The sequence below is a fragment of the Miniopterus schreibersii genome (assembly GCF_964146895.1).
Source record: "Miniopterus schreibersii genome assembly, chromosome: 14".
NCBI classification, from domain to species: domain Eukaryota; kingdom Metazoa; phylum Chordata; class Mammalia; order Chiroptera; family Miniopteridae; genus Miniopterus; species Miniopterus schreibersii.
In genome coordinates this window covers 39,764,795-39,792,748 of record NC_138114.1, presented here as the reverse complement: position 1 = coordinate 39,792,748, position 27,954 = coordinate 39,764,795, and the positions used below count along the sequence as shown (strand labels likewise).

The window sequence follows — 27,954 nt, the reverse complement described above, 5'->3', positions numbered from 1 at the left end:
ACGCAGGGCCCTCCTCTCGAGGGCTAGCAGCTTCCTTCTGGACCTGTAACCTAGCCGCCATGGCGCACGGTTTCTCAGTGGGTTTCGACCCACTGGGCCTTGGAGACCTAAGCTCTGGCTCTCTGAGCTCCCTCTCCTCCCGAGGCCACCTGGGCAGCGACTCAGGCTCCGCAACGCGATACCTGCTGAGGAAGCAACAGCGGCTGCTGAATGGGCCCCCCCGCGGAATCCGAGCCTCATCGCCCATGGGCCGTGTCATCCTCATCAACTCCCCCATCGAAGGTGGGGGCGGGGCCCAGCCCCAGGCTGGGAGCAGGGGGTGGGGGGGAGAGGACATATGGCACTAAGTAGAAGGAGGCAGGGCCAGCACTGGTGGGGGAACCCAAGGGATGGGAATCTTAAGGATGGGGCTTCTGGAAAGCCATATGCTCTTCCTCACCTATTTTCTTTTCACCTTCAGGCCAATCCTTTAGGGCTCCAGGATGGTAGAGAGGTCAGAGGTGGGAAATAGGGCATGGCGACAGGGAAAGTTATGTGCGTGGGTGAGTGCGTGTGTGATATGCTAGTCCCCAAGTGAGCAAGGCGGGGTGTTGAATCGGCCCCTCCATTTCATGGACTCTACCTTTGTCCACCCCCATTTGTGTATGCCTCTGGGGCACGTGCGGGATAGACGACATCCTCCATCAACCGGCCTATTGTGTGGCCAGCTCTGTGTTGAGCTGTGAGGAACCAGTGCCCGGCAGGCAGACAGAATGAAAGCCTCGCATACAAAAGGAAGGACATAAAGAAAGGATAGCATCTGTAGAAGAGTGGGGAGAAAAGGAAGGTGGGGGTCAGGGAAGGAGCCCCAGGGCTGGGCCCCGAAGGAGGGGATGACCTCAGCTTATGGAGATGCTCAATGGCATTTCGTTGCACACCAATTCTGTACCAGCCCTCCTTAGGTTCTGCAGGGAACTTAGAGAGAGATAGGGCTCAATCTTCACTTTCAGAAATTTACAGTGTAGCAGGGTTAGAGACAGCAATGAGGACAGCTAGTGATGGGTGCAGGTATCACAGACAAAGGATGGAAGTGGGAGCATGGGGCAGGCACTTAAGAGACAGCTTGGCTGTGGTGACAGGTGTGAGGCAACAAGAGCAGATGAGCAAAGCAGGACCTTGAATGGCAGCAGGGAAGTGGGGCCCCCCTGGGCTGGGCTTTCTGTAGACAGGACCAGATAAATATCTCTAGCTCCCCTCCTGTCTGTCAGCCAGCAGAGCGCCCTGGCTGAATCCTAGACTGGGCTTTTCAGACCCTGCTCCTCCCCCCTGCCCCATCTGGGCATCTCTGCTCCTCTGGGCCCAGGGTGGAGCATGCTACTCAGGGATCAGGCTTTCCCCCACCAGACTACCTGGGAGGAGGGAAGGGACTTTCTTAGGTAGTGCAGTCCAGGAAGGCTTCTCTGAGAAAGTGGTGTCTGAGTCAGGAGGGCCTGAGGAATGGGAGCTGGCTGTATGAAGGTCTGGGTAAGAGTATCCCAGGCAGAGGGAACACTGAAAGGACTGGCCCATGAGAGAAACAGGAAGAAGGTCAGTGTGGCCAAAGGTCGGGCAGGCCCAAGAGGGAGGCCAGCAGTGAGGGAAGAGTGGTGGGCAGAGGAAAACCCAGGAAAGGCCTTATTGGGCATAGGAGGAATGTGGGGTTCCTTCTAGAAGCAGGGGCAGACATTGAAGTTTTTACTCAGGGGAAAGGCATGAGCTATTATAAAATCTGACTCTGGCCACTGTGTAGAAAATGAATTAAAGGAGAGAAGATCAGAAGCGGAGGGAAAGTGAGGAGGCTGTGTAGCACCTGGAGGGAGGGGTCAGAGCCTGGGCTAGGGCAGTGGAGGGAGAGAAGATTCCATTTTGAGATGCCCCAAGCTCTTAGGCTTAACCCCCCAGATCTGGCATCCCCCTGGCTCAGGGACCTAGGGAGTCCCCAGGGATGGACTGAGGAGGAATGGGGTTGGAGGATGGAAGAGCAAAAGGCTCCTTGGCTGGGATGAAGGTTCCCAAAACCTGTGCAGATAGAATCAGCTAGGAAGCCCAGGATCTCCACGTCTCTGTACTGCAACATCCCTGCCCACAGGCTGCCATTGGGGATTTCTTCCTGAGCTGCCCTGGTCATGCACTGTAACCTGGTTTCTCTTACATAAAACAGAAGTGCGTGTGTGTGTGTGTGTGTGTGTGTGTGTGTGTGAGAGAGAGAGAGAGAGAGAGAGAGAGAGAGAGAGAGAGAGAGAGAGACTGAGAGAGAGACTGAGAGAGACTGAGAGGGAGAGACAGATTGATTTCTTCTGGAGTAAGCCTTACCCAAGAAGAAATCTCACCTTCTCACCTGGGAGTCAATTTACCCTCCAGTCTTCTCACTTTTCTACAACAAAAGGCCTCCTCAAGGACCCACCTCTGAGCCTTTGCTCACTCCATCCCTTCATCAGTGTTTTCCTTTTCCCTTCCACCCATCCAGATCACCCATCTTAGTCCTCCAAGAATCCTTCCCTGACAGCTCCATCCCCTAGGGACCCTCTTCCTCTGACTTTCCCCAGCACTGATGGAGAGGACCACTCTGGTCACTGGGCACATACTGCAACATGGCATTGCTTTGCATTTCTCTCTTCATATAGTCAGGTAGCTCTTAGAGCCCTTACTTCCAGAATCACAGAGTCTAAGAGATAGAAGGTGCCTCAGGGATCCTTCCACAACATCCTAGATAGGGATTTACCAAGTGTCAGCTTGTATGCCTCCAAAACTGAGGAACTCACTCTCCTCCTGGAAATCTCATTCCATGTCTGACAGCTGAAAGTTTTATTAAGTTTTCACTTGCTCAGTGGGCCTCCATCGAATTTCACTATGTGGGCTTTGTTCTGCCCTCTGGGTTGCACAGTCAGAAACACCTAATACCTTTCACAGAACAGCCATTCAACTATTTGAAGATAGAGCCAACATACTCATTTCTACTGCAAGCTGAAGAACCCAGACTCCCTCAGCTGTGCCCAATAGAATGGATTCTTAAACCTCTTTTCTATCCCTCTACCCTCAGAGTACCAAGATTTTAAGTATTTGGCCTATCCCAGGCCTGTGGGCATGGGAAGCTTACTAAGCATTACACACACACACACACACACACACACACACCCCTACCTATATTATAAGGGAAAGAGACCAGTCTTCCCACATGGAGTCCTGTCCTGTCTGCTTCTGTCCCCTCTCTAGCCCATAGTCTCAAAATCACCCAAAGGAAACTCAGAAATTGGCTGTCCCTCCTTCATTTAGGACCCCGGATGCCTATGCCCAGGAACCCAGCTTATGCAGGCCCCAAATTGGGGAACCCAGGGGTCCCCTGTGCTCAGAATAGGCATGGGAGTCATGCCTATGTCCCCATCCCCACAGCCAACAGTGATGAGAGTGACATCATCCATGCGGTCCGAGTGGAGAAGAGTCCAGCAGGGAGGCTGGGGTTCAGTGTGCGGGGCGGCTCTGAGCATGGCCTAGGCATCTTCGTCAGCAAGGTGGAGGAGGGGAGCAGTGCAGGTGAGCGGGGTCCCCGGGGGTGAGGTCCTGGGGATGCATGTGACCCCACCTCAGTGGGGTACAGAGGTGCTATTGTCAGGGATGGGAGGAAAGGCCCTCAGCTTTGGAGGGTCTGATCTGATGGGGAGATGGAGCCCCCTCCCAGGGCAGAGTGGGCTAGTGGACAGGTCCATAGTCTGACATGGGTCACACAGACCCTACCTGGGGACCCCAATCTCAGGGAAGAAGTTTTACCCCAGGGAGCCTGGTCTGATGGGGGCTCAGCCTCACACTGGAGGACTTCTCCCAAGTGGCCCACACCAGCCACCTGTCTCCCTGGTGCAGAGCGGGCTGGCCTGTGTGTGGGGGACAAGATCACCGAGGTGAACGGGCTGAGCCTGGAGAGCACCACCATGGGCAGCGCCGTGAAGGTCCTGACAGGCAGCAGCCGCCTGCACATGATGGTGAGGCGCATGGGCCGTGTGCCGGGCATCAAATTCTCCAAGGAGAAGACCACATGGTGAGAAGGCCCGCCCTGCCTGCCCCGGCACCCCCACCCAAAGCCGTGGCAGGGGAGGCTGAGGGCACAGGGATCTGCACGGTCCTGGCTGGTGTGGCTTCTGCTTCTCCCGGCCCCTGGGGCTGGAATGCAGGGATCCTAAGGCCCAACCCTGAAATGAGAAAAGGCCACGTCTCTCCTCCAGCCCTCCTCCCAAAGCTCTGCTATCCCAGACCCCAGCAGCCCTGCCCCCCACGCTGCTGCTGCTGCTGTGAGTTTAAGGTAGTAACAGCCTCTTCCTCACGGGCCTATGAGGATTCGAGATGGGACTGGGCTGTTACAGTTGCTCCATGAAAAGAGGAAATTAGGATGGTTTCCTGGATTTGACTCATCTATGTCCCACTGAGCATCTTAGACCTGGGAAGTCCCCCAAAGGCAACCCCCCTTTTCCCATGCAGTTGTGGGGGCTGCTGGGAGGAGGGGTGGGTCGTGGCAGATGGGGGCCCAGGCCAAGGCTCCTTGCTGCTGCCCCAGGGTGGATGTGCTGAATCGGCGGCTGGTAGTGGAGAAATGCAGCTCAACGCCATCTGAGAGCAGCTCAGAGGACGGTGTGCGGCGCATCGTTCACCTCTACACGACCTCGGACGACTTCTGCCTGGGCTTCAATATCCGTGGGGGCAAGGAGTTTGGCCTGGGCATCTACGTGTCCAAGTGAGGGCTGGGCAGGGAATGAAATGGTAGGGTAGGGAATGGGCCCTGGGCTGGGCCCTGGGGATGGGTTAGCAAGTGAGGCCTGGCCAACTACATGTTCAAATGAGGACTTATGTCAGGGGTGGGATCTGCAAAGGGGTGCGGGGGTCACCAGGAGGAGGGTCAAGGAGTTTGGGGTCATCCCTGTGACCAAGTGAAGAGAGTCTGGAATGGGGTGAGAGAGGGCAGGCCAGGGAGCCCACCAAACTGCTGCCTGTCTGACCCTAGAGTGGACCATGGTGGGCTGGCCGAGGAGAACGGCATCAAGGTGGGAGACCAGGTCCTGGCTGCCAATGGTGTCAGGTTTGACGACATCAGCCACAGCCAGGCCGTGGAGGTGCTGAAGGGCCAAACACACATCATGATGACTATCAAGGTGGGCAGCACTGTGGGAGTCGGGGAGAGGCAAGGCTGTAGGAAAGACTTCCTAGAGCACTCTAGCACTTAATTATGCCCATTGCTCTGCAATTGGACTTTTTCACAGCCACGTGAGGAGTAGGGCAGGCGGCGTCCTCATTTTGCAGAAGAAGCGAGTAGGGCTCAGAGAGGCAAAGTAACCGAGGAACCACAGTCAATTTCTCAGTTGGTCAGTAGCAGGGCCTGGTTCTAGGCCTGATCCCCACAGGTCTAGGGCAGTGCTCCTTTGTATGAGCAGTGGAGACCTATGATTAAAGGGAAAAAAATGTTGCTCTCAGAAGGGTGGGATGGTAGCTGTGGCTTTGGGTAGGATGTAAGTGGTGGGCATCCTCAGGGTACAGGGCAAGAAGGGCTGGGCTGGGGCCAGAGATTGGGTTTCAGGGGAGTTGGCTGGATCCATTATTCATGTGGGCCTCACACTTGCCTGAGGATCAGGTCCTTCTCACTCTGGCTCCTGGAGGATGTGGTGCCTCACTCTCCCTGGTGTCTCATCCTGGCCCCTGCTCCACTCGTCTCATGCGTCTCCAAGCCTTTCACCATTCAGTGCCTCCTCCACCATTCCCCGCCACCACCGCCTCTATTTTCCACCTCTCCCAGATTCCATTCCTCCATTTCCTTCCTTTCAAATTATCCCCAACACCCCTCCTTACCCCCACTCCACCCTCATTCATTCATTCATTCATTCATTCATTCATTCATTCATTCAATATTTTTAAGTACCTGCTATATGATAGCCACTATGTAAGGTATTGAGGCTACAACAGTGAACAAGACAAGGTCTCTGCTACTGGGGGAGACAGAGAAATAGACTAGATACATGCAGATTGTGACAAATGCTATAAGGAAATTAACAGAGATGGGATGAGGTAATTTAGGACTACCCTTTTAGTCAGGGAGGCTCGGAGCAGGCCTCTCTGAGGAGGTGACACCAGAAGAGGGAGAAGGAGCTAGCCACAAGATGAGCTGAAGGAAGAGAATCCAATCAGGAGGAACAGCAAGTGCAGAGGCCCTGAGGTGTAGAGAAACTTGGTATGTTCAGAAGTAAAGTGGCTCTTGTGACTACAGCATGATGAAGGAGATGATAGGTTGAGAAGTTTACTCCTGTCCCATCACTCCCCATTCTCACTCTCCCTTCCGACCCCCTCCCCATGCCTCCTCTGCCCACCATGCCCTCCCCAGGAGACTGGCCGGTACCCTGCCTACAAGGAGATGGTTTCTGAGTACTGTTGGCTGGACCGACGTAAGTGCTTAGGCCCCCAAGGTTGAATGGAAAGGGCTGAGGCCCAAGGGTGAGCCAGAATCTCTGAAGAATAAGTGGGCAGGGGGACTAAGATCTTATTGGGATTTTCACACTGCCCAGAGCTGCTTCGGGCTCTCTTCTGAGAAGCTGCAGGTTCTGTTGCAGCCTCTCTTTGGGTCTAGAGTCCCAAGGGGATGGATGGAGGAGAAGTGACTTCCCCAAGATCTCATCCTGCTGGCAGGATGCTGAGCAGCCAGATCCTCAGATCCCGTGCTTCCAACCTTGGCTGCTACCAGATGCTCCCCAAGCCCAGGGGTGCTCTGCAAGCCTGGCAAGGCTCTGATGCTACCTGAACAGACCCCCAACACTCCCTTGCTTCCCCACTGCCTGCAGTGAGCAATGGGGTGCTGCAGCAGCTGTCCCACGCCTCTGAGAGCAGCTCCAGTGTCTCCTCATACGCCTCCAGTGCCCCCTACAGCTCGGCTGAGGGCTCTGGCTCCCTGCCCTCTGACCGCATGGATGTCTGCCTGGGGCCTGAGGAACCCAGCAGCCGTGGCCCAGGCTGGGGGCGAGCAGACACAGCCATGCAGACGGACCCAGACATGGGGGGCCGCTTGGAGACCTGGTGCAGCGTGCGGCCCACAGTCATCCTCAGGGACACAGCCATTCGCTCTGATGGACCCTCGCCCGCCCGTCGCCTTGGCTCTGCTCTCTCTGAGTCCCCCAAGACTGCTCTGCTGCTAGCCCTCAGCCGACCCCGGCCCCCCATCACACGCTCCCAGAGCCACCTGACCTTGTGGGGTACGTGGGGGATGGGTGGCTGATGCTCTCTTAAAGACCCTGGTCCAAACCCTCCCTTAAACCCTGTCCTGGGCCCCAAACCCTCCCTTAAACCCTGTCCTGGGCCCCAAACCTCCCTTTGCCCCAGGCCTTGACCCAGCCTTAGGCCCAGAACACACCCAGACCCAGACCCAGCTCCAGTCAGTTCTGGGCCCAAAAGAGCCCTAACCATTCCCCTCCAGCCTGGAGCCCCCAGACCCCGCGGGCGTGCACACACACACACATACACACACACACACACACTCCAGCCCTCATGGATCCCTCGCATAGCTGTAGCTGTAGGTGAAGGAGGGGTGAAAAATTGGAGGAAGACCCCCCATCCCCACCTCCCCACATGGCTGCAGACCCTGTCTGTCCCCCTACCCTCCCTTCTCTCTGCCCCTCCCCACACCCCTGCCCCTGGTCCTTCCCTTCTGCCCACCCCTCCAGCTCCCCGGGTGCTCCCTCGTGTCTGCAGAGGAGAAGCAACAGCGGAAGAAGGAGAAGTCGGGGTCCTCCGGGGAGAAGGGGGCCCTGCAGCGCTCCAAGACACTGATGAACCTCTTCTTCAAGGGAGGGCGGCAGGGGCGGCTGGCGGGGGACGGGCGCAGAGAGGCCTGGACGCTGGAGAGAGGGAGCCCGGCCAAGCCCCGTCCACGCCTGGACATGGAGAAAGGTGAGTGCTGGGCTGGTCAGATGGGAGGAAAAGTCCACTCTGGCATCCAGCCCCACACTGCCTCTTACTAGCTGTGAGTCACCACTCCGCCCTGTGAGCGTCTCCTCCTGAGTAAAATCGGAGTAATAATACCTATATCTTTAGAATAAGTGGATTAGTGTATGTTCATCACTTAGGACACTGTCTCCCACACAGAAGGTGCCCAGAAAACGTAGTGGTCATCGTGATACTGCCGCATCTCCCCATTTTACAGACGGGAAAACTGATAGAGTCACAACACAGAAGGAAGTGGAGGAGTTTGAATCTGATCCCTGTGCTCTTGGTGCTGAGGGGAGGAAAGGGTCCTCTTTTCCTAGAATATTTGGCATTACCTACCCTGGCCAGAGCTCCACAGGCCCTACCCAGCCCTAGAACCATCCTTGAACAAGGCCATTTCTAGATCAGGGTCCAGACGAAGGGCTAGGCAGGCTGCACTCATGTCAGGGGCTTCCTGAGGCCCCTCACAGAGGGCCTCTCATCTCCCAGGTGAGGTTCAGAGGCTGGACCAAGAGTGGATGAGTTGAATCTTGGGGTTGCCTGTGACAGAAACTCAACTCAAAGTAACTTTAAAAAGCACCTCTTGGCTCAGCTACCAATTTAAGCTGGGTCTAAAGGTGCAAACAGTCTCATCAGACCTCTGCCCCTCTCATCTTGTGGTTCCCTCTCCCCAGGCTGGCTTCATTATCATGCAGGCTTTGCCCACTTCAGCTAAGTTGGCCACTGTGGCTTCCCCTTGGAGTCCCAGCTGAAGTCCCAGACTCTCTCATTGGCCCAGCTGGGACCACATGCCCAACAAATCACTGTGATGTGGGGGAGAGGCTTTCATCAACCAGCCAGGGTCATGTGCCCACCCTGGGGGACTAGCACTATAATGGGAGTCCCCAGGTGAAATCAGAGTGCTGTTCCAGGAGGGAGTGTTGGACGTTGGGTAGGCAAAAACAACCAGACGGTGAGGAGCTGGGCCCTGCCCCTCCCTGGGGCCTCAAGTAACAGTCCCATGGGAGAGACAATCCCTTCAAATAAGGGCAGGGCAACCCCCCTTCCTCAACTCATCTCTCTTTCCACAGCCCCTGGGGCCCTGCTCTCTCCTGGTGCTCCTCCCACCTCTCAGGCCACTCCTCTCTTTCCTTCAAAGGCTGTCCTTTTTCTCTTTTTCCCCTGAAGGTAAGTGCCCCCCCCCCCCAAGAACCCCTAGGGTTCTTGCCTCCATACGTTTGCTTCCAAATGAATCTCTATAAGCAGAGCTCATACTGCACCCCCTCTTGATCCAAAACCTTCACTGGCTCACCATTGCCTATGAACGAAGTCATTAGCCTGAGCATGGCCTTCAAGACCCTCATGGCCTGGCCTCTTGCCTCCCCGTCCCACCACCTTCCAGCCTGAACTCTCCATTCCAACCACTGATCCAGCCAGTTCTGAGCCCCCCAACCCCCATTTGGGGCCTGGGCCTGCTGCTGAGCCTTTTTCTTCTTAGCAGGGGGAGTGGGACCTGTGCAGAAGTTTGTTACCTGGAGACTAAAACGAGGTAATTCATGTATCTCTTTACCGAGGCCTGGTTTACAGCAGAGCTGCTGATGGGGGGTGCATGTTGGTGCAGCTAAGGGATTTTGGGCTAAACTCAGTTGAGATCAAGGATGGGAATCAGGCAGATAGGGAGGTGCATATTGGGGGCAGCTAAAAGAAATAGTCTAGGAAAGATAGGGTTCCAGACAGATACTGGGGTACATTTGTGAGGACTGGGGAGCTTGAGTTGGGACTCCCAAAGACAGATTTGGGGGATATGAGGAAGCCTTGTGAGAACTCCAATGGGGTCCAGACTAACATGACAATGTACGTTCAGGAGACCCAGGGGCCACTAGGCCAAGACTCCATTAAGGAACACACTGACATAGGGGTCTGTGTTGGGGGGCTGAGGGACCTTGGGTGGAGCTCCACTGGTGGGTAGGTCACTATGGGAGACAGTGATGGGGAGCGTCTGGGCTAAGCCAGGACTCTGTCAGGGGCACTTGGGCCTCTCAGCCAGCCTGTCCTGAGGTCTGACACACCATTTAGGGAAGCCCCTACCTCCTCCTCTGATGGCTCCAGGCGCCTTCATCATACCCCTTTGCCTCTACTCTGCAGACCGAGAGAGGGGCCGGGCCCTGCTCTCTGCCAGGTCTGGGAGCCCCTCCAGCCAGCTGCCCAATGTGGATGAGCAGGTACAGGCCTGGGAGAGCCGGCGGCCACTTATTCAGGACCTGGCCCGGCGGCTGCTGACAGACGATGAGGTGCTGGCCGTCACCCGCCACTGCTCCCGGGTGAGCCTCCAGCCTGCCCCCAGCCCCAGCACCCAGCTCTTCATTCATTCAGGCTACCATCTGCTGACCAGTATCTGGGCTCAACACTGTAAGGCCGGTGGTCATTAAAAGCAGAAGTCACCCCATCACACGCACACAGAGACACATACATACTGAGCTCACAACCAGAAAGGGGAGCTAGACCATAACTAGAACCTAAACACCCATAATGATAATCATATGAAATGTTGTGAAGGAAAAAAACACAAGAAAATAACCTGAGGCACAAATTAGATGTGGTCCGGGAGGGCCTCCCTGAGGGGGTGACATTTAAGCTGAGGAGAGAAGAGTCAGACAGGTGATGAGTTGGGGGACATGAGTCCTTGCAGTCCCCTGCCTCCGTTCTCCTCTAAACCCCAGCCCATCCTCATGCCTCTTTCTGTTCCTGGGTCAGCCAACAGGCCTGGCACAGGTAAGTAATCCCTTGCCCCCCCACACAGATGCAGCCCAAACCTCCCCAACACCTACACTGTTGTTCTCTCTTCCCTTCCACTTAAAACAGACCAGAAGGCCCAGGGTGGTGTAGAGGTTAGACTTGAGGGAGTCTTTGTAGCCTGAATGTTGGGGAGACTACAGGAGGCACAGGTCACTGCCTCTAGGAGGATTGGAAGGCCTCTCTAGTATTTAGGGTTTCCCGCTGTCTCAAGAACCTTCAGGTTTCTGTGATGGATTCCCTGTGATGAATCTGCATCAGTGTACACGCAAGCCTGTGTGCAAGGCAATCTGAGGAGCCTCAGGAAATTGTTTGTGGATACCCCCACTCCCTCACCTTGGTCAGGGTGGGGCTGTGTTGTATGTCTGTGTGATGTGTGCATTTGTCTGTTTGTGGGGTACCTGGGTTTGTGTCAACTTAGCTGTATGATTCTATCTGTGTGAATTTGCATGTGTCTGGCTAAGGCATGTATGTGTCACCTGGAGACTGAGACATGGTAATTGATGCATCCCTTTACCAAGGCCTGGTTTACATCAGGGTTCCTGTGATGGGGTGCATGTTGGGGACAGCTAAGTGTCGCCTTCATTTCTCAGCGCTAAGTGGGGCTGGCTGTGTGTACTAGCCTCTGTGGGCCTGCAACTTTGGGCTGTGGCCACTAGGTGGGGATCTGTGTCTGTTTCTCTATTCGCTCCTTTCCCCACCCCCTCATCCTTCAGCTCCTCCCACACCACCCAAGCGAGGATGCCTCTGTGTCCCCACAGCATCTGAGGAGCTCGGAATACTACCAAACCTGACCCAAACCCTACCCACAACAAGAGATCAGACCCTCTGGGGTGGCCTGAAAGATTAGTAAAGCTTCCCTAGTGATTCTGACGTGTGGCCCTGAACTCCTCTCTCCTCGTCTCAGCCACCCCTTCACAGCCACCAGGCCAGGCATTATAACCATCTCTCTGATCACATTGCATCCCAATCCCCCTTGTAATCTCTTTGACAGAATGGAGTACAAGTTCCTTGTTCTCACCCTCAAAGCCCTCCCTGATTTGACTCCCCACCCACTAACCTCAGCTCCCCCATAGTCACCACATCACCACATCGCCTTCCCCTGGTCAGCACAGAGGTTATATATGAACTGCACAGCTCTACGGGTGCTACTCACACTGTAGTTTCAACCTGCGCAGGCTACATGGAGGTCCTTTATGTAACCCACGATCAAGTTAAACTTCTATCTACCTGTTATTTCATATCATCCTTGGAATACTTTTCTCCCAACTTTCATGCCGATCCCTGAATTTATCCTTAAGAGTCAGTGTAAATTCCACTGCTTCCATGAAGCCAACTCTGATCTTCCCACCCACTCTTGAGACTCCCTCTGTCGGTGGTTTCTAGTTCACTGGGCTCGCATGACTCATTCTGCCCCTCATTCCAACTAGACGTAGTTCTTGAAGATCCAGAACAGGGTCTTCATTATTGTGCCCCACTGCCACCCTCCAGTGCACAGCCTGGCACTTAGTGGGTGCTGAATGCAGGTTTGTGAACTTGAAGTATGTGCACATCTGTGACTATCTGGGGGTATATTGTCGATATGTGTATGTGTGAGTCCCTATAACTTTGTGTGTGGTTTAGGACCGCACACATATGTTTATCTTTTCTTTATTTCCAGGTATTTATGAATGTCTCACTCTGACCACCAGGGCATGCTGTTTCTCATACACAGGATGCTCTGTGTTTGTGTCCCTGAATCAGTACGGGTCTCCCTTTCACCACTAGGGGGCGGTATGTGTCCATTAGGGTGGCTCCCAGGGTTCAGTTTGCCAGTTTGTGTGCGTAGGTGGGGTGTGGCTGGTGGCATCCGGGCAGTGCCAGGCAGAAGGGCCTCCACCACCCTGAGCACTGACTGGAGAAGCTTTCTGTAGGGCCACCCGGTCCCCAAGGTCCTTATTCCAGCCCTGAACAAAGCCTAATTTGTAGGTCTGTGTGCAGACAAATGATGAGCCGGCCAGGCCCAAAGCCTAGTGTTCCATCATATTCTTTCCTTCTGCTCAGAAGGTGGGGGTGGGGAGGAGAGTCCACTCGCTGCACATCCTTTTCCGGTACAGAATAGGCAAGAGCCGGACCTCTCAGGTTTCAGTCCCTCTGCGTATTTCCTTATCTGTGTGGCCTTGGCAAAGTCCTTTTCTCTGAGCCTCAGTTCTTCATCTGCAAACTAGGAACAAATACTGTCATCTCTCGGGGTGGCTGCTAAATAAGAGACATTTGTAAAAGGCTTAAAAAGGTGCCTGTCCCAAAGCTGTCATCGCTAGTACAAGTTTGTTACTATTGTTGCAGGCTTCCACCTAGTCATCAAGATGAGACATCCTGTGGACAGCCTGGGGATGGGGAGAGCCTTTCTTAAACATGAGGGCGCCCCTGAAATGCCCCGGCATTGCCCCTCTCCCAGCTCTGAAGTCTCTGCTGCTCTCTGACCTGTGGCGCCTCTCTCCGCAGTACGTTCATGAGGGCGGCGTGGAAGACCTGGTGAGGCCCTTGCTGGCCATTCTGGACAAGCCGGCAAAGCTGCTGCTGCTGCGGGACATCAGGTGGGGAGGGGGTTGTAGGAAGGGATTGCAGCAAGGGGACCCCTGATACCTCCCCCAACCTTCCCAGGACCAAAGCCCCTGCCCCCCGCCCCTCTAGAACTGAACCCATGCTCACCCCCATCTTGCCCTCCCCCAGGAGTGTGGTGGCCCCCACAGACCTGGGCCGGTTCGACAGCATGGTGATGCCAGTGGAGCTGGAGGCTTTTGAGGCCCTCAAGAGCCGGGCAGGTCAGCAGCTGGGGGGCAGGACTTGTGGATCCTGAACCCCAGGTGGGTATGGGGTGGCATATCCTGGTGGAAAGGGGGCAGAGTCCTTCCTTCCAGCTGTGCCCATCAGGGAGCCTGTCAGCCCGTCCCTGCCACTGATTTCTTCTCTCCAACCAGTACGGCCACCTGCTTTGCGACCAGCCCGGCAAGACACACCACCCAAGCGTCACCTCATCACCCCTGTGCCTGGTCAGTCAGAGTCCCAGAGCCCAGGGATGGGGCACACCCATGGGAACTGGGGAAGGGAGAACAGGCCTTTGGTCCCTGCCCCCATGACTGTAGGCTGTTGTGGTTTCAGAGGTATTTGTGGTTCCCTGAAGGAAAGCCCTCATCCGCCAGAACCATTTCTGTTACATCTGCTCACCACTATTACTTACCTAATAATTGGTTTTAAACCAACTCACTTTTAAACTCTAGTCTCATTCTATGCAATAACCTCCAAGAAATTACCAGTTTGGTGTGTGAGTCATATTTTTTCTTAGACCCATTTTAAAAAACTATTACAATAGAAAGTATTAAAATACTATTACAATGGAACATGGGCAGTGTCCCTCACTGCAGGGAATGCTACTGTGGGGCCTGAGCAAACCCAGGCCTTGGTCTCCTAGGCCCTACAGGAACAAAGGCAAGGACTGGGGTCTGGCAAGGTGGTCTGGGCTGGTGAGGAGGGGCAGCCTGACCTTGGCTCTCTTCCCCAGACAGCCGTGGAGGCTTCTACCTGCTGCCTGCGAATGGCTTCTCTGAGGAGGAAGATGAGGGGGAGCTGAGGGAGCGGCTGGGGGACCTCCAGGTCTCCCTGGGTGCCTCTGCCCCACGCCACTCTCATAAAGGGATCCCCCCTCTCCAAGACGTGCCAGTAGATGCCTTTGCCCCACGCCGAAGCACCTGCACACCCCCTCCCCAGCCGCCCCCTGTTGCTCCCCGGCCCCCGAGGCCTAACTGGCTGCTGACAGAAGCCCTGACCCGAGAAGACCCTCGCCAGAGCCATAGCCATAGCCATAGCCATAGCCATAGCCAGAACCAGGGCCAGGGCCAGGGCCAGGGCCAGAGCCAGAGCCAGGGCCCAGCCCAGAGCTGCAGCCGCAGCCCCAGCCGCAGCCGCAGCCGCAGCCGCAGCCGTGGCCGAGGCAAGTCCCCTGGACGCAGGCGTTCCCCATCCCCGGCGCCCATTCTCACCCCCAGCATGGCCAATGGGCGCTACCACAAGCCTCGAAAATCCAGGCCCCCTCTGCCACGACCTCTGGATGGGCAGGTAGCTAAGGCAGGGGGCACTCAAGGGCCCCTGGAGAACGGAACTGGCAGGACAGCCGAGCAGGCAGCCACGAAGGCCCCTAGTGGGGAGCTGAGGACAGTCATGCTATCCAAGATGAAACAGTCTTTGGGTGAGTCTGGGTGGGACTGGGCCTGGCAGGGGGCTCTTGGGTTTGGGTAAGGTTGGTGGATTTGGTTTTGGGATGTGACTAGGGGGCCTGATCCTAGGAAAAGAATCTGAGTATTGGGGTATAGTTGGAGGGGTGTCTAGATTTGGGGGCTTTGGGATCTGGAGGATTTTGTAGTGAGTTGAGGATTGACTAGTAACAGAATTGGAGTTTGGGAAAAGTTGGGGGTCCTGGATTTGGGGAGGGGTGCTGGGTCTACCCTGGAGCTCTGGGTTTTAGGAGTATGGCACATTCCCACTCTGTGTTTCTCACTCTCACTAGGCATCAGCATCTCAGGGGGCATTGAGTCCAAGGTGCAGCCCATGGTGAAGATAGAAAAGATCTTCCCTGGGGGGGCTGCCTTCCTCAGTGGGGCCCTGCAGGTGGGTGAAGGGCACCCAGGCCCACTCCCTCAGCTGATTCTGGCTGAGGCAGGCTGGTATATGCTCATCTGCCAGCCAGGCATGTTTAGACCAGGTCGTGGGAGGAGAGGGGTCAGGCCTGCAGGATGAGCTGGCCAAGGAAAAAATCTGTCCCCTCATGCTGGCCTGGGCCTGAGGGTGGCCCATCCTGTTCCACCCCTTGCCCCAAGGGACAAAGGGCCATTGTCTTTGCCCCACCCAGCCCCCAACAGCTCCAGGCACAAAAGTCCCATTGTCCATCCCCTCCACCCAGATGGAGAGGAATGCCCTAGCTGGTGGAGGTGAGGGGTTGGATGCTGGGGTAGGGGGTCACCTGATGAGGGAGGGCTGTGATTCTCCCACTCCCATCCTAGGCTGGCTTTGAGCTTGTGGCAGTGGATGGAGAGAGCCTGGAGCAGGTGACCCACCAGCGAGCAGTGGATACCATCCGCAGGGCTTATCGAAACAAAGCTCGGGAGCCCATGGAGCTTGTGGTCAGGGTCCCCTGGCCTGACCCACCACCCTTACCCTATGACTCATCAGCCCTCAGTGATCAGCTCCTTCCTGCTGATCATTCCCCTGCCCGCTGACCCCTTGGTGGTACTCCCACTGGCTGCCAGAACCTCACAATGCCCTTCCCAACAAAACCCAGACCCCTCCCACTGATCCCAGGCTCCTCCAGCTGATCCCCAGCTCAGTGCCCCCTCCAACCTTCCAGACTCCAGATTCTAACTCCAGACTCTCCCTACCTATCCCATGGCTCTTCCCACTGACCTCAGATCCTCCCACTGACCCCAGAATCCTCCTGCTCTCTCCCAGACCTTGCCTACTAACCTTCTGACTTAGGAACCTCCCACTCCTGCTTGCCTTGCCTACTCCCAAAGCTCCACTGGTGGCTCAGATTTCCCTTTCTTCCCTCCCTAGTTATCACTAAGGCTCTGCCCTTTCCAGACAAACTTGGTGTCAAGGACAAGGTGCTACTGGGCAGCCTGTGTCACCCACTCACTGCTCCTAACCTCCAATGACAGGAAGGGGGTCAAGAAATTTAGTCTGGAGCTTGGAATTGATGGGCACCTTCTCATGATGCCCCTTTTGATTGTCCCAAGCACTGAGGGGCATATACTCTCAGATACAGCCCTCAAGCAGTCATTGCCTCCACCTCCCAGCCCCAAGCAGTGTTCTGTGCAAGGGACAGGATGGAAGTCTTTTCTAGTTTCTCAAACCCCAAGACCATTTCATGTTGTGGTCTGCTAGCCTTAGACTTTCTACTACTGGATTTGTCCTTTCCCCATCTCCCTTTCTCCCCCTAAGACCTCCATGAGGGGTAGGGGGATAGCTAGCAAGTAAAGAGGGGGTGGGGGAGGGTCAAACAAGTTCCCATAATCTTTAGTTAGCACTCTCACCCTTTTTTAAAAATCAAAAAAGTTTTTAATTTTTTTCTTTGGGTTTGTACAAGAAATTTACAGTGTGAAAAATATACAAGTGAAAACGAGGCCATAAACCAGGGTGTAGGGAGGGGCCACTTGGTCACAAACACAAATAAACAAGACATTTCAGAATTCTTCCTTTGGTCTGACTATAGGCCCCTCACCACAAGTGAGAGGCTGCAGGGGATCAGGCCCCAGTCCCAGCCCTGTCCCCCAACATGGGCAGGGTGGGGCAGGCACATCTGGAGCAGCTGGCGCTGTCTGGCTCTCTCTGGCTTTGGAGTGAGGGAGAATGTAGAGATGAGGGAGCTCCTTCCTCTCCCCAGCCCCCTGGCTGGTTGAGCTGGTGAGTGTCTAGGGTGAATGGGGTTGGCAGAGTGGCACTGGCAACAGGTGGGGAGTGAAACAGGTAGAGTGAATAGGAGCCTCTTGGTGACAGTAAACACAGGGACCTCCAAGGGGTCTGATCTTGCTCATCCAAGTCATAGGGCAGCCCTGGGTTCTTGGGAAGGGCCCAGAGGCCTGGATCCCAGGGGACGAGTGGCTCTAGGGCCCTCAGTGGACTTGAGGCAACTGTTCCCTTTCAGTAGAGCTCCCTGCAGAGCTGGGACACCAACGGCCCTAGATTTCGGTGGCAGTGATCTCCTCCAGACAGATGCAGGGGGCTGGCTCAGCCAGGCCCAGGTCGGCGAGTTCCCGGGCCTCCAGCTCCAGGCTGAGCTGCTGCAGCTCCTGCTCCAGCTGCCGGTTCCGCCGGTACATCTGGATGTAGTTGTGCTGCAGCTGCTTCTGGTAGCGGATCACCTGCTCCTTCTCTGCCTGCCAGGCCAGCCGTTCCCCCTCAAAGTTGTCCCTCTGCTCTTCGCCCCGCCGCCGTTCCTGCTGTAGCTCGGCCCGTAGCCGCTCCACCTGGGCCCGTAGGCTTCCCCCAACCCCAGCTGCCACACGCTGTGCCTTGGCTTCATCACTCTCTGCCAGGAGGAATGGGTCAGCAGTGGCAGGTGGCACAGGGGGTTCCCGGAGTCCAGCTGCCTCAGTGTCCAACTGCCCAGCTTTCTCCCGCAGGCGCTCAGCCTCCTGGCGGTGCCGCTGCAGCTCCTGGGAACAGGCCTCCAGCTCCAGCTCCCGTGCGCGAGCTGCCTCCTGGAGACCCCGTGCCCAGCCCTCACTGACCCGCAGTGCTGCCCGTGCCTCCCGCAGGGCCACCCGCAGGGCTACCAGCTCACTGCCCTTCTGCACCAGCTCTGCCTGAGACTCCTTCAGTTGCTGCTTCAGCAGAGAGATCTCGCCCGACTTCTGGCACACCTGGTGGTGGGAGGGAGTCAGGAAGGATGGTGAGAAGGGTTCTCCTGGGGGGGGGGGGTGGTCAGGCCCTGACAACATGCTGGACATTTGTTGGAGAGGAGGTTTGGCCCTTACCATTTTACAGATGAAGACACTGAGGCAAGCCTAGTGACGTGCAAGGTCATACAGTTAGTCAGTGGCTAAACTGGAATACAGACCCAGATTTTTTCCTTTCAAAGTGGTATCTTTAAACCACTTAGGTTAAAAGCATAGACAAAGAAGTCAGATTGCCTTGGTTCAAATCTCAACTCTGACACAGACTGGGTATAACTTTGGGCTCCAGCCTCTCTGGGCCTCAGTTTCTGCATCTCTAAAATAGAGTAGGCGTATTAATGAAGATGAGATGACATATAGTCTAAACAACATGCTTAGAATTGCGCCTGGTGCATAGCAAGCACTACATTCTTATTACTGGCTAGAAGGCAGTGTGTGGAAATGCCACCAGCTATGGGACTAGACCACACTAATGAGGACACCAAACATGGCACAAGGAGGCCCCCTCCCAGAAAGGGAGGTCAGAGGGGGATCCTCATCTCACAGAGGTGAAAAAAGAGAGGCCCTCTGGAGGTGGCAGGCTCATGGAGTGTTCCTGAGCCTCTCTTTCTAGGGGTTGTTCCTGTAGGACCCTGCTCCTTTCCTTCCTGGTCTGACCCACCTCCCACTTGGTCTCCTCAAGTCGTGGTCCGAGCTCCCGCTGCTCTCGCTCGAAGGTTGCGCAGCGCCGCTCTAGCTGTTCACGTTCCTGCAGCAGCTGTGCAAAGTCATCCTGCAGCTGCCGCTTCTCCTGCTGCAGCTGGAACACCTGCAGCTGCAGCAGCTGCTGGGCTCGCTGGGCCCGCTGGGCCTGGGCTGCACCATCCTCTCGCAGGGCCTCCCGCTCCCGCTGCCAGTGCCGCTGCCGATCCTCGTACACCTGTGGGTGAAAAGGTAGACCTGGGTCCTGGCCACTCCCCCAAACCACGAGCCCTAGCTGCCCCCAATCACCGACTGCTCTGGTAGCCCACTGGGGTCTTTGGGCAGCTAGATTCCACTAAACAATGGTAATAATGACAAGAGTAACAACTACTTTTATGATAATACAAACAATAACAACAAGTCCTTATGTAGCATTTCCTAGGTGCTGGGCATTATTCTAAACACTTCACACCCTTTGCCTTAATCCTCATAACTCTAAAGGGACAAAAATATCCCCATTTATAGATGAGGAAACTGAGGCTTAGCACAAATAAGTAAATGGTAGTGCTGGGTTTGAATCCTCACCACTCTACAGTTAAGCCAGACAGCTGGGTGGGAACGGGGTCACAAGTGCAACCACCCGCCACTTGCCCCCACCCTGGAACAAACAGAAACGCTCCTTAGATTCCCAGCACCTCTGGATGTCCTTCCATGCCACCCCCATTATCGCCACTGACCACACCTGGCACATGGTCACCTCACTCTCGTCCAGACTGTCCCGCAGCTGCTGCAGCTCTGCTTCACGGTCACGGAGCTTCCCTTCCAGGGCACAGTGCAGCAGGGCCTCGTCCGAAGGGGGTGGAGGGGGTGGGGGTGGTGGTGAGGAGCGCTCCCCACAGGAGCTGCTGTCAGGGGAGGCCCGGGGACCACTGCCCAAGAGGCCTCCAGCCATGCGGCCCCCCAGGGAGCCTGTGCTCTTGCTGGAGGAAGATCGGCCACTGTCTGAGTGGGAGGGCCCAGTAGGGGCTCCTCGGGCTGGCCCCGGGAGTGCCCCCCGCCCAGGGCCATGGGAGGGCAGGTGCCCGCCCGGGGAGTTGGTGGCCGGCTCAGCACCCCCAGTGCTGTAAGTGGGTAGGCTGGACAGTGAGTTTCGGCCGGAGTCAGACAGCGTCCCTGATGGGCAGCCACTGGCCCAGCCACTCAGTGCCAAAGGTTTGTCAGCAGCTGAGGAGGAGGAGGAAGAGGAGGAGGAGGCAGGGCCTCCAAACAGCTGTGTTAGGCTGCCCTGGCTCCCAGACAGTCCGGTGGCCCGAGGACCCAGGAAGCTGGGGAGAGATGGCGCCCCTCGAGGTTTGGGCAGGACTGGCTTGAAGGCTGTTGGGCGGATCAGGATTTTTTCCATGTTCTGAAATGAGGTGCCATGTGACACTGGAGATAAGCTACTCAATCTTTCAAAGCCCTTATTACACTTCCTGTCTTCCCATCTGGGGGTCTCCCATCCCCATATATTAATAACAATTGCTGCCACTAACTGAGAGCCTTGTGTCAGCTTTATGTCAAGTACTTTAAAAAGTTCATATCTAGTCATTACAACAGCTATATGAGCAAAATATTAACACTATCCCCACATTACAGATGAGGAAATGGAGGTTCAACAGAGTTAAAGGCCTCGCCTCAAAGTCAAACACACTGCTGTTGTACAACAACAGCATTTTCAAGTAGCTAAGGTTTATTGAGTATGTAGTATATGCCAGGCACTAGGCTAAGCACTTTACATACATTACTTAATTTTCACCAACAAACTTACGAGAGCTGACCTATCACCTCCATTTCACAGATATGGAAACAGGCTCAGGACAGCTAAGTGACTTCCTTGAGGTAATATAGCCAGAATGAGGCAGAGCTGGGATTAGAACTCAGGTCTGGTGAATCTGGAGCTCACGCTCTTTCTTCTAAATAGACTCCAAATTCCTCCAGCTTCTCCAGGGGACTCCTGATTCCACCCAGGCCCCAAAGGAAGGGCTGGTCCTCACCTTCTCCAGCTTTCCAGAGACAGGAATGAGTTTTGGCGGAGGGCCACGGAGGTGGGCGTTACGTGCCCGCTGCTCTCGGGCATCCTCAATGTCACTGCTGGGGCTGGAGGGTGACTCTGTCCGGAAGTCCTCATTGATGTAGGTGAAGGTGGTGCCAGGAACGGTCTTCCTGGGGGGCACAGCTGGGCACAGTGGCTCCTGTGCTTCATAGCCACCCCGCAATAGTCCATCCTGCTGGCGGAAGAAGGTGGGCCCAGGGGGGCCATGGTGGCGGGAAGGAGCTGGCCCCCCCGGGCAGGGCCGGCCTGAGATGAGGCTGCTCACACTGCCCATGGCTGGAGCTTGTGGGGTCGTAGTGGCCTCAGGAGTGGCCTCCAGTGGCACGGGCAGAGTCTGCACAATGGCCATGGCAGCAGAAGCTCTGGCCTGGCCGGGGGCCTCCAGGGGAACCTGTGAGCAGGGTAGTGGTGTCAGAGTCGCTCCACCTTGAGCCCCCTCCCTATAAAAGGTCCCAAGTCCCTCTCCTGATCTCAGGTTAAACAGCTCCCTGATATCGATAACAAGCCCCGATGCCCCCAAGGCTCCCTCTCCAAGCACTGGCATGAACCTGGGTTCTCTCTGGGCCCCAGACCACTGCTCAGCTTGGGTATGAACAGGGAAGAGGACTGAGTCTACTGAGCAGGGATGATGAGGGGACAGGAGGCTTGGTGATTCTGCAGGGCCTAGCCCCAAAGTGCATCCTCCACAGAGGCCAGGACTCAAGTTAGGAAGGGACTCTTCTCTACCAGCTCCCAGCACAGGTCCTTGGTCCCCTGGGACAGGTGGCCTCATTAGAGGGCAGTTTGGGCAGAAGCAACCTCAGGGACAAAGTCAGCAACTCAGATGGTAATTAGGGAACAAAGAGCCAAGGCCAGGCAGTGCCCAGCCTCCCCCAGCTGGGCCTCAGTTTCTCCCAGACACAGAGGCGGCAGGGGTGGAGCTGGCCAAACAAGAAACTCAGAGCTCTTAGGGAGCCCACAGGTGCCTCTGGGGTCTCCTGACTCCATGCAGGCTCATGCTTGTTGCCATGACAACTCCTAGCCCCACCACACCCAATCAGTTGGGCCCAAAGGAACCTACACAGCCTTACTGCCAGCTTCTATGAAACCTTCCAGCGTTAGGTGTTCCTCAGTGTGATCCCAAGGGGATGAGTGTAGAAGCCCTGCCATCACCTCTGGCAGCTGCTTCAAGATCTTACTTCCCTGGAGCCCAGGGAAGAGAGCTCCACCTCCCCAGGCCCTCCCCCTTCCTGGAAGGGGACAGCAAGTCTCCACCCGGAACTCCCTCCATCCTGAGGAAAGGACGAAGACCAGGACTCAGGCATCTGCTGAAGTCATCATGCAGAGCAGGGGCCAAGAAGTGGACAGAGAATTGCATAGGAGGAGTGTGTGTGCTTTTACTTTTGTGTGTGTGTGTGACTGCACAGCATGAAAATGAGCACTGTGTATATGAAAATGTGTGTGAAAACAACATGAATGAGTGTATGTGAATAGGCATGTTAGATAGATACATTTATATATACATGAGTATAAATGTGAATTCACATGGGTATATCTTACAGGAGTACATACGTGTAAATGGGGGGGTCACTTAAAAAGTATGTGAAAGTTACAAATGCATGAAATAAGTGAATTTATGGTGTATGAGTGTGACTACATGAGAGAATATGTTTGGATAGATGTCCACTCATATATACCTGAGTTTTTATGTAAACTCACATGTACTTTATACAAGTGTGTGAACAGGAAAGTGAACGTGTACGAGTGTGTATAGAGGAGTGTGTGTGTGAGAGGGTAGGAGCCTGGGTGGCATGCAGGCAGGGCAAACTGGGTGAGTGGGAGGTTGATTCTTGTCACTCACTGGAGTGTGGGAGAGGAGAGACATTATCTGACTCCTTTGCCTGATCTGCTCCCCTTCTTTCTTGCTTGTGTTCCATTAAGTCCACCCCCACATCCCCATTCAAGTCAAAAGACCCTGAGACCCTGGAAGATGTCCAGACTGAGGCAGGAGGCACTGGGAGCTGGGGGTGGGGGTGAGCACTGTCCACACAAGTGCTAGCCCTGGGCAAAGTTAATGGAATACCCCCTCCTCTGCCCTCTCCCAGCCTGGAGAAAACAGTGGGGAAGGGGCTTCTTAGGGGGCAGTGGGGGCTAGCACCTCTGTCTGCAACTCTCCACTTCAGTGAGCACAGAGAAAGTGAAAATTGAGGGGAGGAGACAGATTGAGACAGGGACCCAAAAGACAAGAGACAAAGACCCAGAGGCCCCAGGGTGTCAGTAGACAAGGTAGACAGACCCAGGGAGGCCAGGGCCCTGACCTCCATGGAGTCAGGGGCCCCTAAATCCAAAAGAGACATAAAGTTGGGCCCTACAAACTAGACACCCAGGGAGCTGGAGCCAGAGCCAGGCGTCTGGAAAGCCAGGCCCGGCAAGCCAGGCTCCCGCTCTTGGAGCCTGAGAGAGAAGGAGGGGCAAGTAGAGGCTCCATTTTGAGAAATGCGTCTGTGGCTGTGGGAAGGGGAACCCCCACTATCCTCACCACTCCCTGAGTGACCCCTCTGGCACAGCAACCCACCTTAGTGGGCTGGGGGGGGAGATGAAGGTCGTGTTCAGCCACGGCCCAAGAGAGGTCTGGCCAAGGTCCGAAGGCCCACAGACCTGTTTTGGGGACTGAAGAGTTGGGGAAAGTCTCCCCTCACTAAATTCCAAGGGCCAGTCAAGTGGGTACGCATCTGGGATCACGAGTTCCCATTCTGCGACAGGAAGCCGGGAACCCCCATTCCACCCTTTAGAGCGCCCCCCCCTCCATAAAGTGGGGGCCGCTGTGAAATACCCCCTCCTCGCTGGCCCTCCGCTGCCCAGAAGTTGGGGGAGCCCCCAGGTCGCCTCCCCGCCTCGGCCCCCCTCACCTCCGCCGCTCTGCTCCATGCTCAGCCCCGGGCCGCCCCCCGCGCTCCACCGGCGAGGCGCCCGGCTTCAGCCCGCGCGCGGCCACTCGGAGCCGCCGGGCCCAACCCGGCCCCGCCTCCGCGGCGCCCCCCGCGGGGCAGCCCCCGCCCGACCTAAGTGGGCGGTGCAGCGCGGGGGAGGGGTCCCGGGGCGTCCCCGCCCCCGGGGCGCGGCCACGCGCAAGCACTCCGCGTCACGCGTGGCCGGCGGGGCGCGCGCGGGGGCTGCACGGGCGGGTTCAGAACCCCTCTCCCCCAGGCTGTGTATCTGGGGGCTCGATATGCTCAAGACTCAGCGGCAGTGGGTCACTCTGTCCCAACCCGGGCCCCGGGGCCAGCGGCGCTGGTCATTGTTCAAGCACAAAGGGCCAGGCGCCGCCGCGGCCGCCCTGCCCCCTCCGCTCCTCTAGTCCAGGCGTTGCCCCCGTCCCACAGACACACTCTCCGACTGAGGAGTCCAGAGGGGATGGCTGAGGGTCATCTGCTACCCACTCTATACAGCGGCCGGGACCCTGCGCCCCAGCCCAAGCCTGGGACCGAGGCTCGGTCGGTGCCTGCCCCACCCCCAGCGGCTAAGAGGCGGCACCCTTGGGTTTGCGGAGGCGGCGCCGCCTAGTGGCGCTTTCGGAAAACACACCCAGTAATCCCGTCCCCAGACCTCGGCCTGTCCCCTACCCGACTCCACGGCTCTGTACCCTCTTCACCTTGAGCCCAGGCCTGGCCCAGGGGAGCCTCTGTGCTCCCCTGCCTTCCCTCCCTAAGAGTCATCTGCTAGGAGAGAGGTCATTGCTCGGAGAGGCAGCCCGTGGCCCTTCAACAATAACTGGGGTGAGCAGATTCAAACCCACGCCAGCCTCAAAGCAGACAACATTCCACTGTCTTTTTGGGGTCATGAATATTCTCAACCTCTGGCAAAGAACACCCACACGACCTTTCCCATCTTCTTTCACACAGCCACAAATCAGAGCCTCCTTCATCTCGTGTTAAACAATGCCATGTTTCTTCTTTCCATAATCTTTCAGGCCGACTCAGAGACACACTGGGAGTCACATAGCTGCTTGTGCACAGGCTTTCACAACTCACAGTCCTTCGCACCTAGTCACAATCTTAAACACAGTCTCCCAAGCATCCTTCATACATTGACAGTCTAATTCACAGTCACTTCTTACACGTACACACATTTCTCAAACGTTCTACCACACATACTTTCCTGTAGGGGTCTCTGTGACCTGGTCAGGTCAGCTGATGCCAGCACCTCTGGGCAAGGACAGCCTCCTGCCCCCTAACTCCCCCACCCCTCCACCCACCACCAGGGCCGGGCCTGCCAGAGCTCCTCTGCCCCAGGAAGGAGCATTTTTCCCCCCATCCTCCCCTTCCAGGCCACAGCCCTGGCCGGCTCTCAGCTCTATTTTTAGCTCTATGGAAAGGGTTGTTTTTCTTTCTTTTTCCCTGGAAAGGGAAACATAGCCGAGCCACCCTCAGGCTCACCCCAGACCCTCAGCCTCACAGGAACAGACGGAGCCCCTTCTCTCCAGTAGAGACCCCCTTCTCGGGCCTTGCCCTGATCCCAGCCTCCTGGGGCACCAGGAGCCTCCTCCCCTTTCTGGCTGCATGCCCAGAAGCTCCAGCAGCAGCTGGGCTCAGCGTGTGTGTAGGGGTGGGGGGTGGGGCGGGGAGGCAGGCTGATGGTCTCTGCCCCCTGCCTAATGGGGGGGGGGGGTCGTTCTCCCTCTACCTGAGGAGTATAGGCCCACTACGGTACTGAGGGGAAGGTTATGCTCCTGCATTCTCTGGGGGAGGGGGACTCCCACTCTTGCGTGAGTGGGTTTTCAGCTCCTATGCTGGGGGAAGGAGCTCCCAGTTCTACAAGGAGGGGTCTTAGTAGGAAAGGAACCGACGGGTGTTCAGGCAGCCGCCACCCAGGCCGGAGGTATGGGGCTGGGAAAAAGGGGTGCTGTTTTCCGCTGCCATCAAGAATAGCGCCCCCCTTCGGATACCTTCAGGGATGAGGGCACCAGGAGAATGCTAGCGGGAAGCAAGGCGAGGAGCCCAGGTAACCCCACCCCAGGCCACAGTCTCCCGTTCTCCTGCGCTCTCCGGACTCCAGGGGGCGTTGTGTTCCCATTTCTGGAGGAGGTCTTATCACCTCTCTAGGCGGAGAATAGAATACAGCCCCGCTGGGGACCCCGTTAACTCTACCTGGACTGGGGAGGGGCGTCCTCGCCCTGATGCCGGGGTGGGGGGAAGCACAGCCCACCTGTCGGCGAAGCTATCACGTGCTCGGCGCCTGTTTACGTCTCAGTCTTCACCTGGGAGGGGGAGGAGCCGCAGGAGGTGTCCCACCCGGCCCGCCCCCTTCCCCGATGGGTCCGCGCTTTTCTCTCAGTCGGGTCATTTGTGCGACAGCAGAGATCCTTGCCTGCTGGGGTCAGCGCGGGCCAGGGGCGCTGCTCCAAGGACAGCAAGAATAACCCATTGGGCGCGTCCTTTCCTGAGTGCACGTGTGTTCGTGTGTCCCAAGTGCGTGCGTGGGTCTGAGTGCACGCGGGTGTAGGCCCGTCCTTGTGAATTTCCGTGTCGGTTTCCTGTTCAGACACTTCGCCTGAGCTCCGGCGTGGGGACTCCCCCCCTCCTCATCCCAACCCCCAGCTTCGCCAGATGGGAAAGTTTACTCCGGAGCCGGGATGTAAGGGAGGCGCGAGTTCCTACACCTTCGCGGCCCCACCACTCACCCAGTGCCACCTGCGCCGCCGCTCCAGCTCCTGCCCAGCTCCTGCCCAGCTCCTGCTCCAGCGCGGGCACCTCCTTGCCGCGGATCCGTCAGCTCTCAAGCCCGATCCCGGCTCCGAGCTCCTGGCGCCCGCCGGGTCCGGCCTGGTGGAGCGGGGCGGGGCCGCGGAGGCCGCGCCCCCGACCCAAGGAAGGGAGTGGTCTGCCCAGCACCCCCTCAACAGCTTACCCAGAACCCAGCCCAGCAGTAGCTCGGCGGTGGCCCGAGGCTGCCCTCTGGCCTCTGACTTCACAGCTTACTGGATTTGGCTTTAGACCTGGGGAAGGGGCGAGTAGCACGTGATCAAGAGCTAACCTACCTACCTGGCTGCCTTAACCAAGCTGGCTATAGGGCTTTCCTGCCACCAATCCCTGCTCTGTAGGGTGCCAAACCTGGTCTACCTTCGGCCCACTCCCCAGATACAGGGAAAACCCCTGGGAAGCAGACAAAGAAGGATCGGGTTTCACCAAAACAGACCCACCTCTCCTCCCCCCTACACCTTGGGTTGGGGCTGCCTAAGCAGAACCAGCACCTAGCTCTCCTTTGGAGTAGGTGTCTGCCCAGGTGAGCAAGCCTGCCAGTTCTGGTTCCTGTACAGAGCATAGGCTGACTTCCCTTAAACTTATAAAGTTCCACCCACAGGCACAAACAGGAAGTTGGCCTGTATTGCAGAGGCACCTAGGGCTCCCTCCCTCCATGGTACCTAAGGCAGCCTGTGGGAAGGCAGACTGTGATGTCTGCAGGTATCTGGGCCATATTTGCAGCCTTAGCAGTTGGACAGCAGGAGTCCAGTGAGTTGTCCTTTCTCAAACCCATCCACAGTAAAGAAGCTGCTCGAGGGCCAAAGCAGCTCCCTCACAGCAAAGTGCAATACTGAATCTGAAGAAAGGGCTGCACATCCAGCTGGAGCCTGCTTGGTCAGGCCCTTCCTGAGCTCTCGGGGAGATTCTTATCCAATTGGAATAGGCAGAGTCCTTTGCTTTAATCCACCTTGGTTAGGTTCAGGGACAGTGGCTCCCAGGGATCCCCCACTGCTTTCTAGGCTCCAGGCACTCCTGAACACAATTTCGGCTCACCTTGATGTGAGTTTGACAGTTGTGGAATGGAATGTTTGTATAAGGTGTGGGGCTGGGGGAGCACTGGCTTCCCCTCCCTCCCGATCATTCTGGTTTGTGCTGTGTGGCTGTGTCTGCTAGGAGGGCTGGGCAAGACAGACAGTCCTCTATCCCCAATTCACAGAGATCTCACAAAGTTCCCCTAATGGAAACCCCTGAAGGATTTCCTGACAACGCACCAGGCATTCTAGGGAGACCAGAATGT

General features: G+C 56.5%; 2 protein-coding genes across 7 annotated transcripts; one reads left to right on the top strand and one right to left on the bottom strand.

Annotated features, from left to right (window-relative positions):
• The first annotated feature begins 12 nt into the window (after positions 1-12).
• Positions 13-16,961, top strand: PDZD7 (PDZ domain containing 7). Its single transcript, XM_081157967.1, is given in 18 exon segments — positions 13-282; positions 3,409-3,549; positions 3,874-4,048; positions 4,562-4,738; positions 5,006-5,153; positions 6,374-6,434; positions 6,828-7,235; positions 7,732-7,929; positions 9,036-9,091; positions 9,093-9,132; positions 9,443-9,493; positions 10,090-10,265; positions 13,222-13,313; positions 13,450-13,541; positions 13,698-13,769; positions 14,279-14,962; positions 15,281-15,381; positions 15,774-16,961. Coding segments are annotated over 18 exon segments (3,111 nt in total). The 5' UTR covers positions 13-59; the 3' UTR covers positions 15,990-16,961.
• On the bottom strand, positions 16,810-26,765 carry LZTS2 (leucine zipper tumor suppressor 2). Of its 6 annotated transcripts, none has more exons than XM_081157964.1 (5): positions 26,597-26,765; positions 20,879-21,328; positions 19,588-20,250; positions 18,826-19,083; positions 16,810-18,131 (listed from the first exon to the last, which is right to left on the bottom strand). In XM_081157964.1, exons 2-5 carry the CDS (start codon positions 21,284-21,286, stop codon positions 17,448-17,450), a joined length of 2,013 nt encoding a protein of 670 aa, XP_081014090.1. In that variant the 5' UTR covers positions 21,287-21,328; positions 26,597-26,765; the 3' UTR covers positions 16,810-17,447. The 6 variants fall into 6 exon arrangements, with proteins under 6 accessions (XP_081014090.1, XP_081014087.1, XP_081014089.1 ...); XM_081157961.1 differs by lacking the exon at positions 26,597-26,765 and adding an exon at positions 23,826-23,944; XM_081157963.1 differs by having other exon boundaries at positions 16,811-18,131; positions 19,603-20,250; positions 26,597-26,734.
• Between the last annotated feature and the right edge of the window lie 1,189 nt (positions 26,766-27,954).

Excerpts from the sequence above, each read along its gene's own strand:
- LZTS2 (XM_081157964.1), bottom strand. The coding sequence starts at position 21,286 with ATGGCCATTGTGCAGACTCTGCCCGTGCCACTGGAGGCCACTCCTGAG. Across the intron at positions 19,084-19,587 it reads GTGAGGTGACCATGTGCCAG|GTGTACGAGGATCGGCAGCG; the intron begins GTGTGGTCAGTG and ends TTTCACCCACAG. Across the intron at positions 18,132-18,825 it reads TTGAGGAGACCAAGTGGGAG|GTGTGCCAGAAGTCGGGCGA; the intron begins GTGGGTCAGACC and ends TCCCACCACCAG.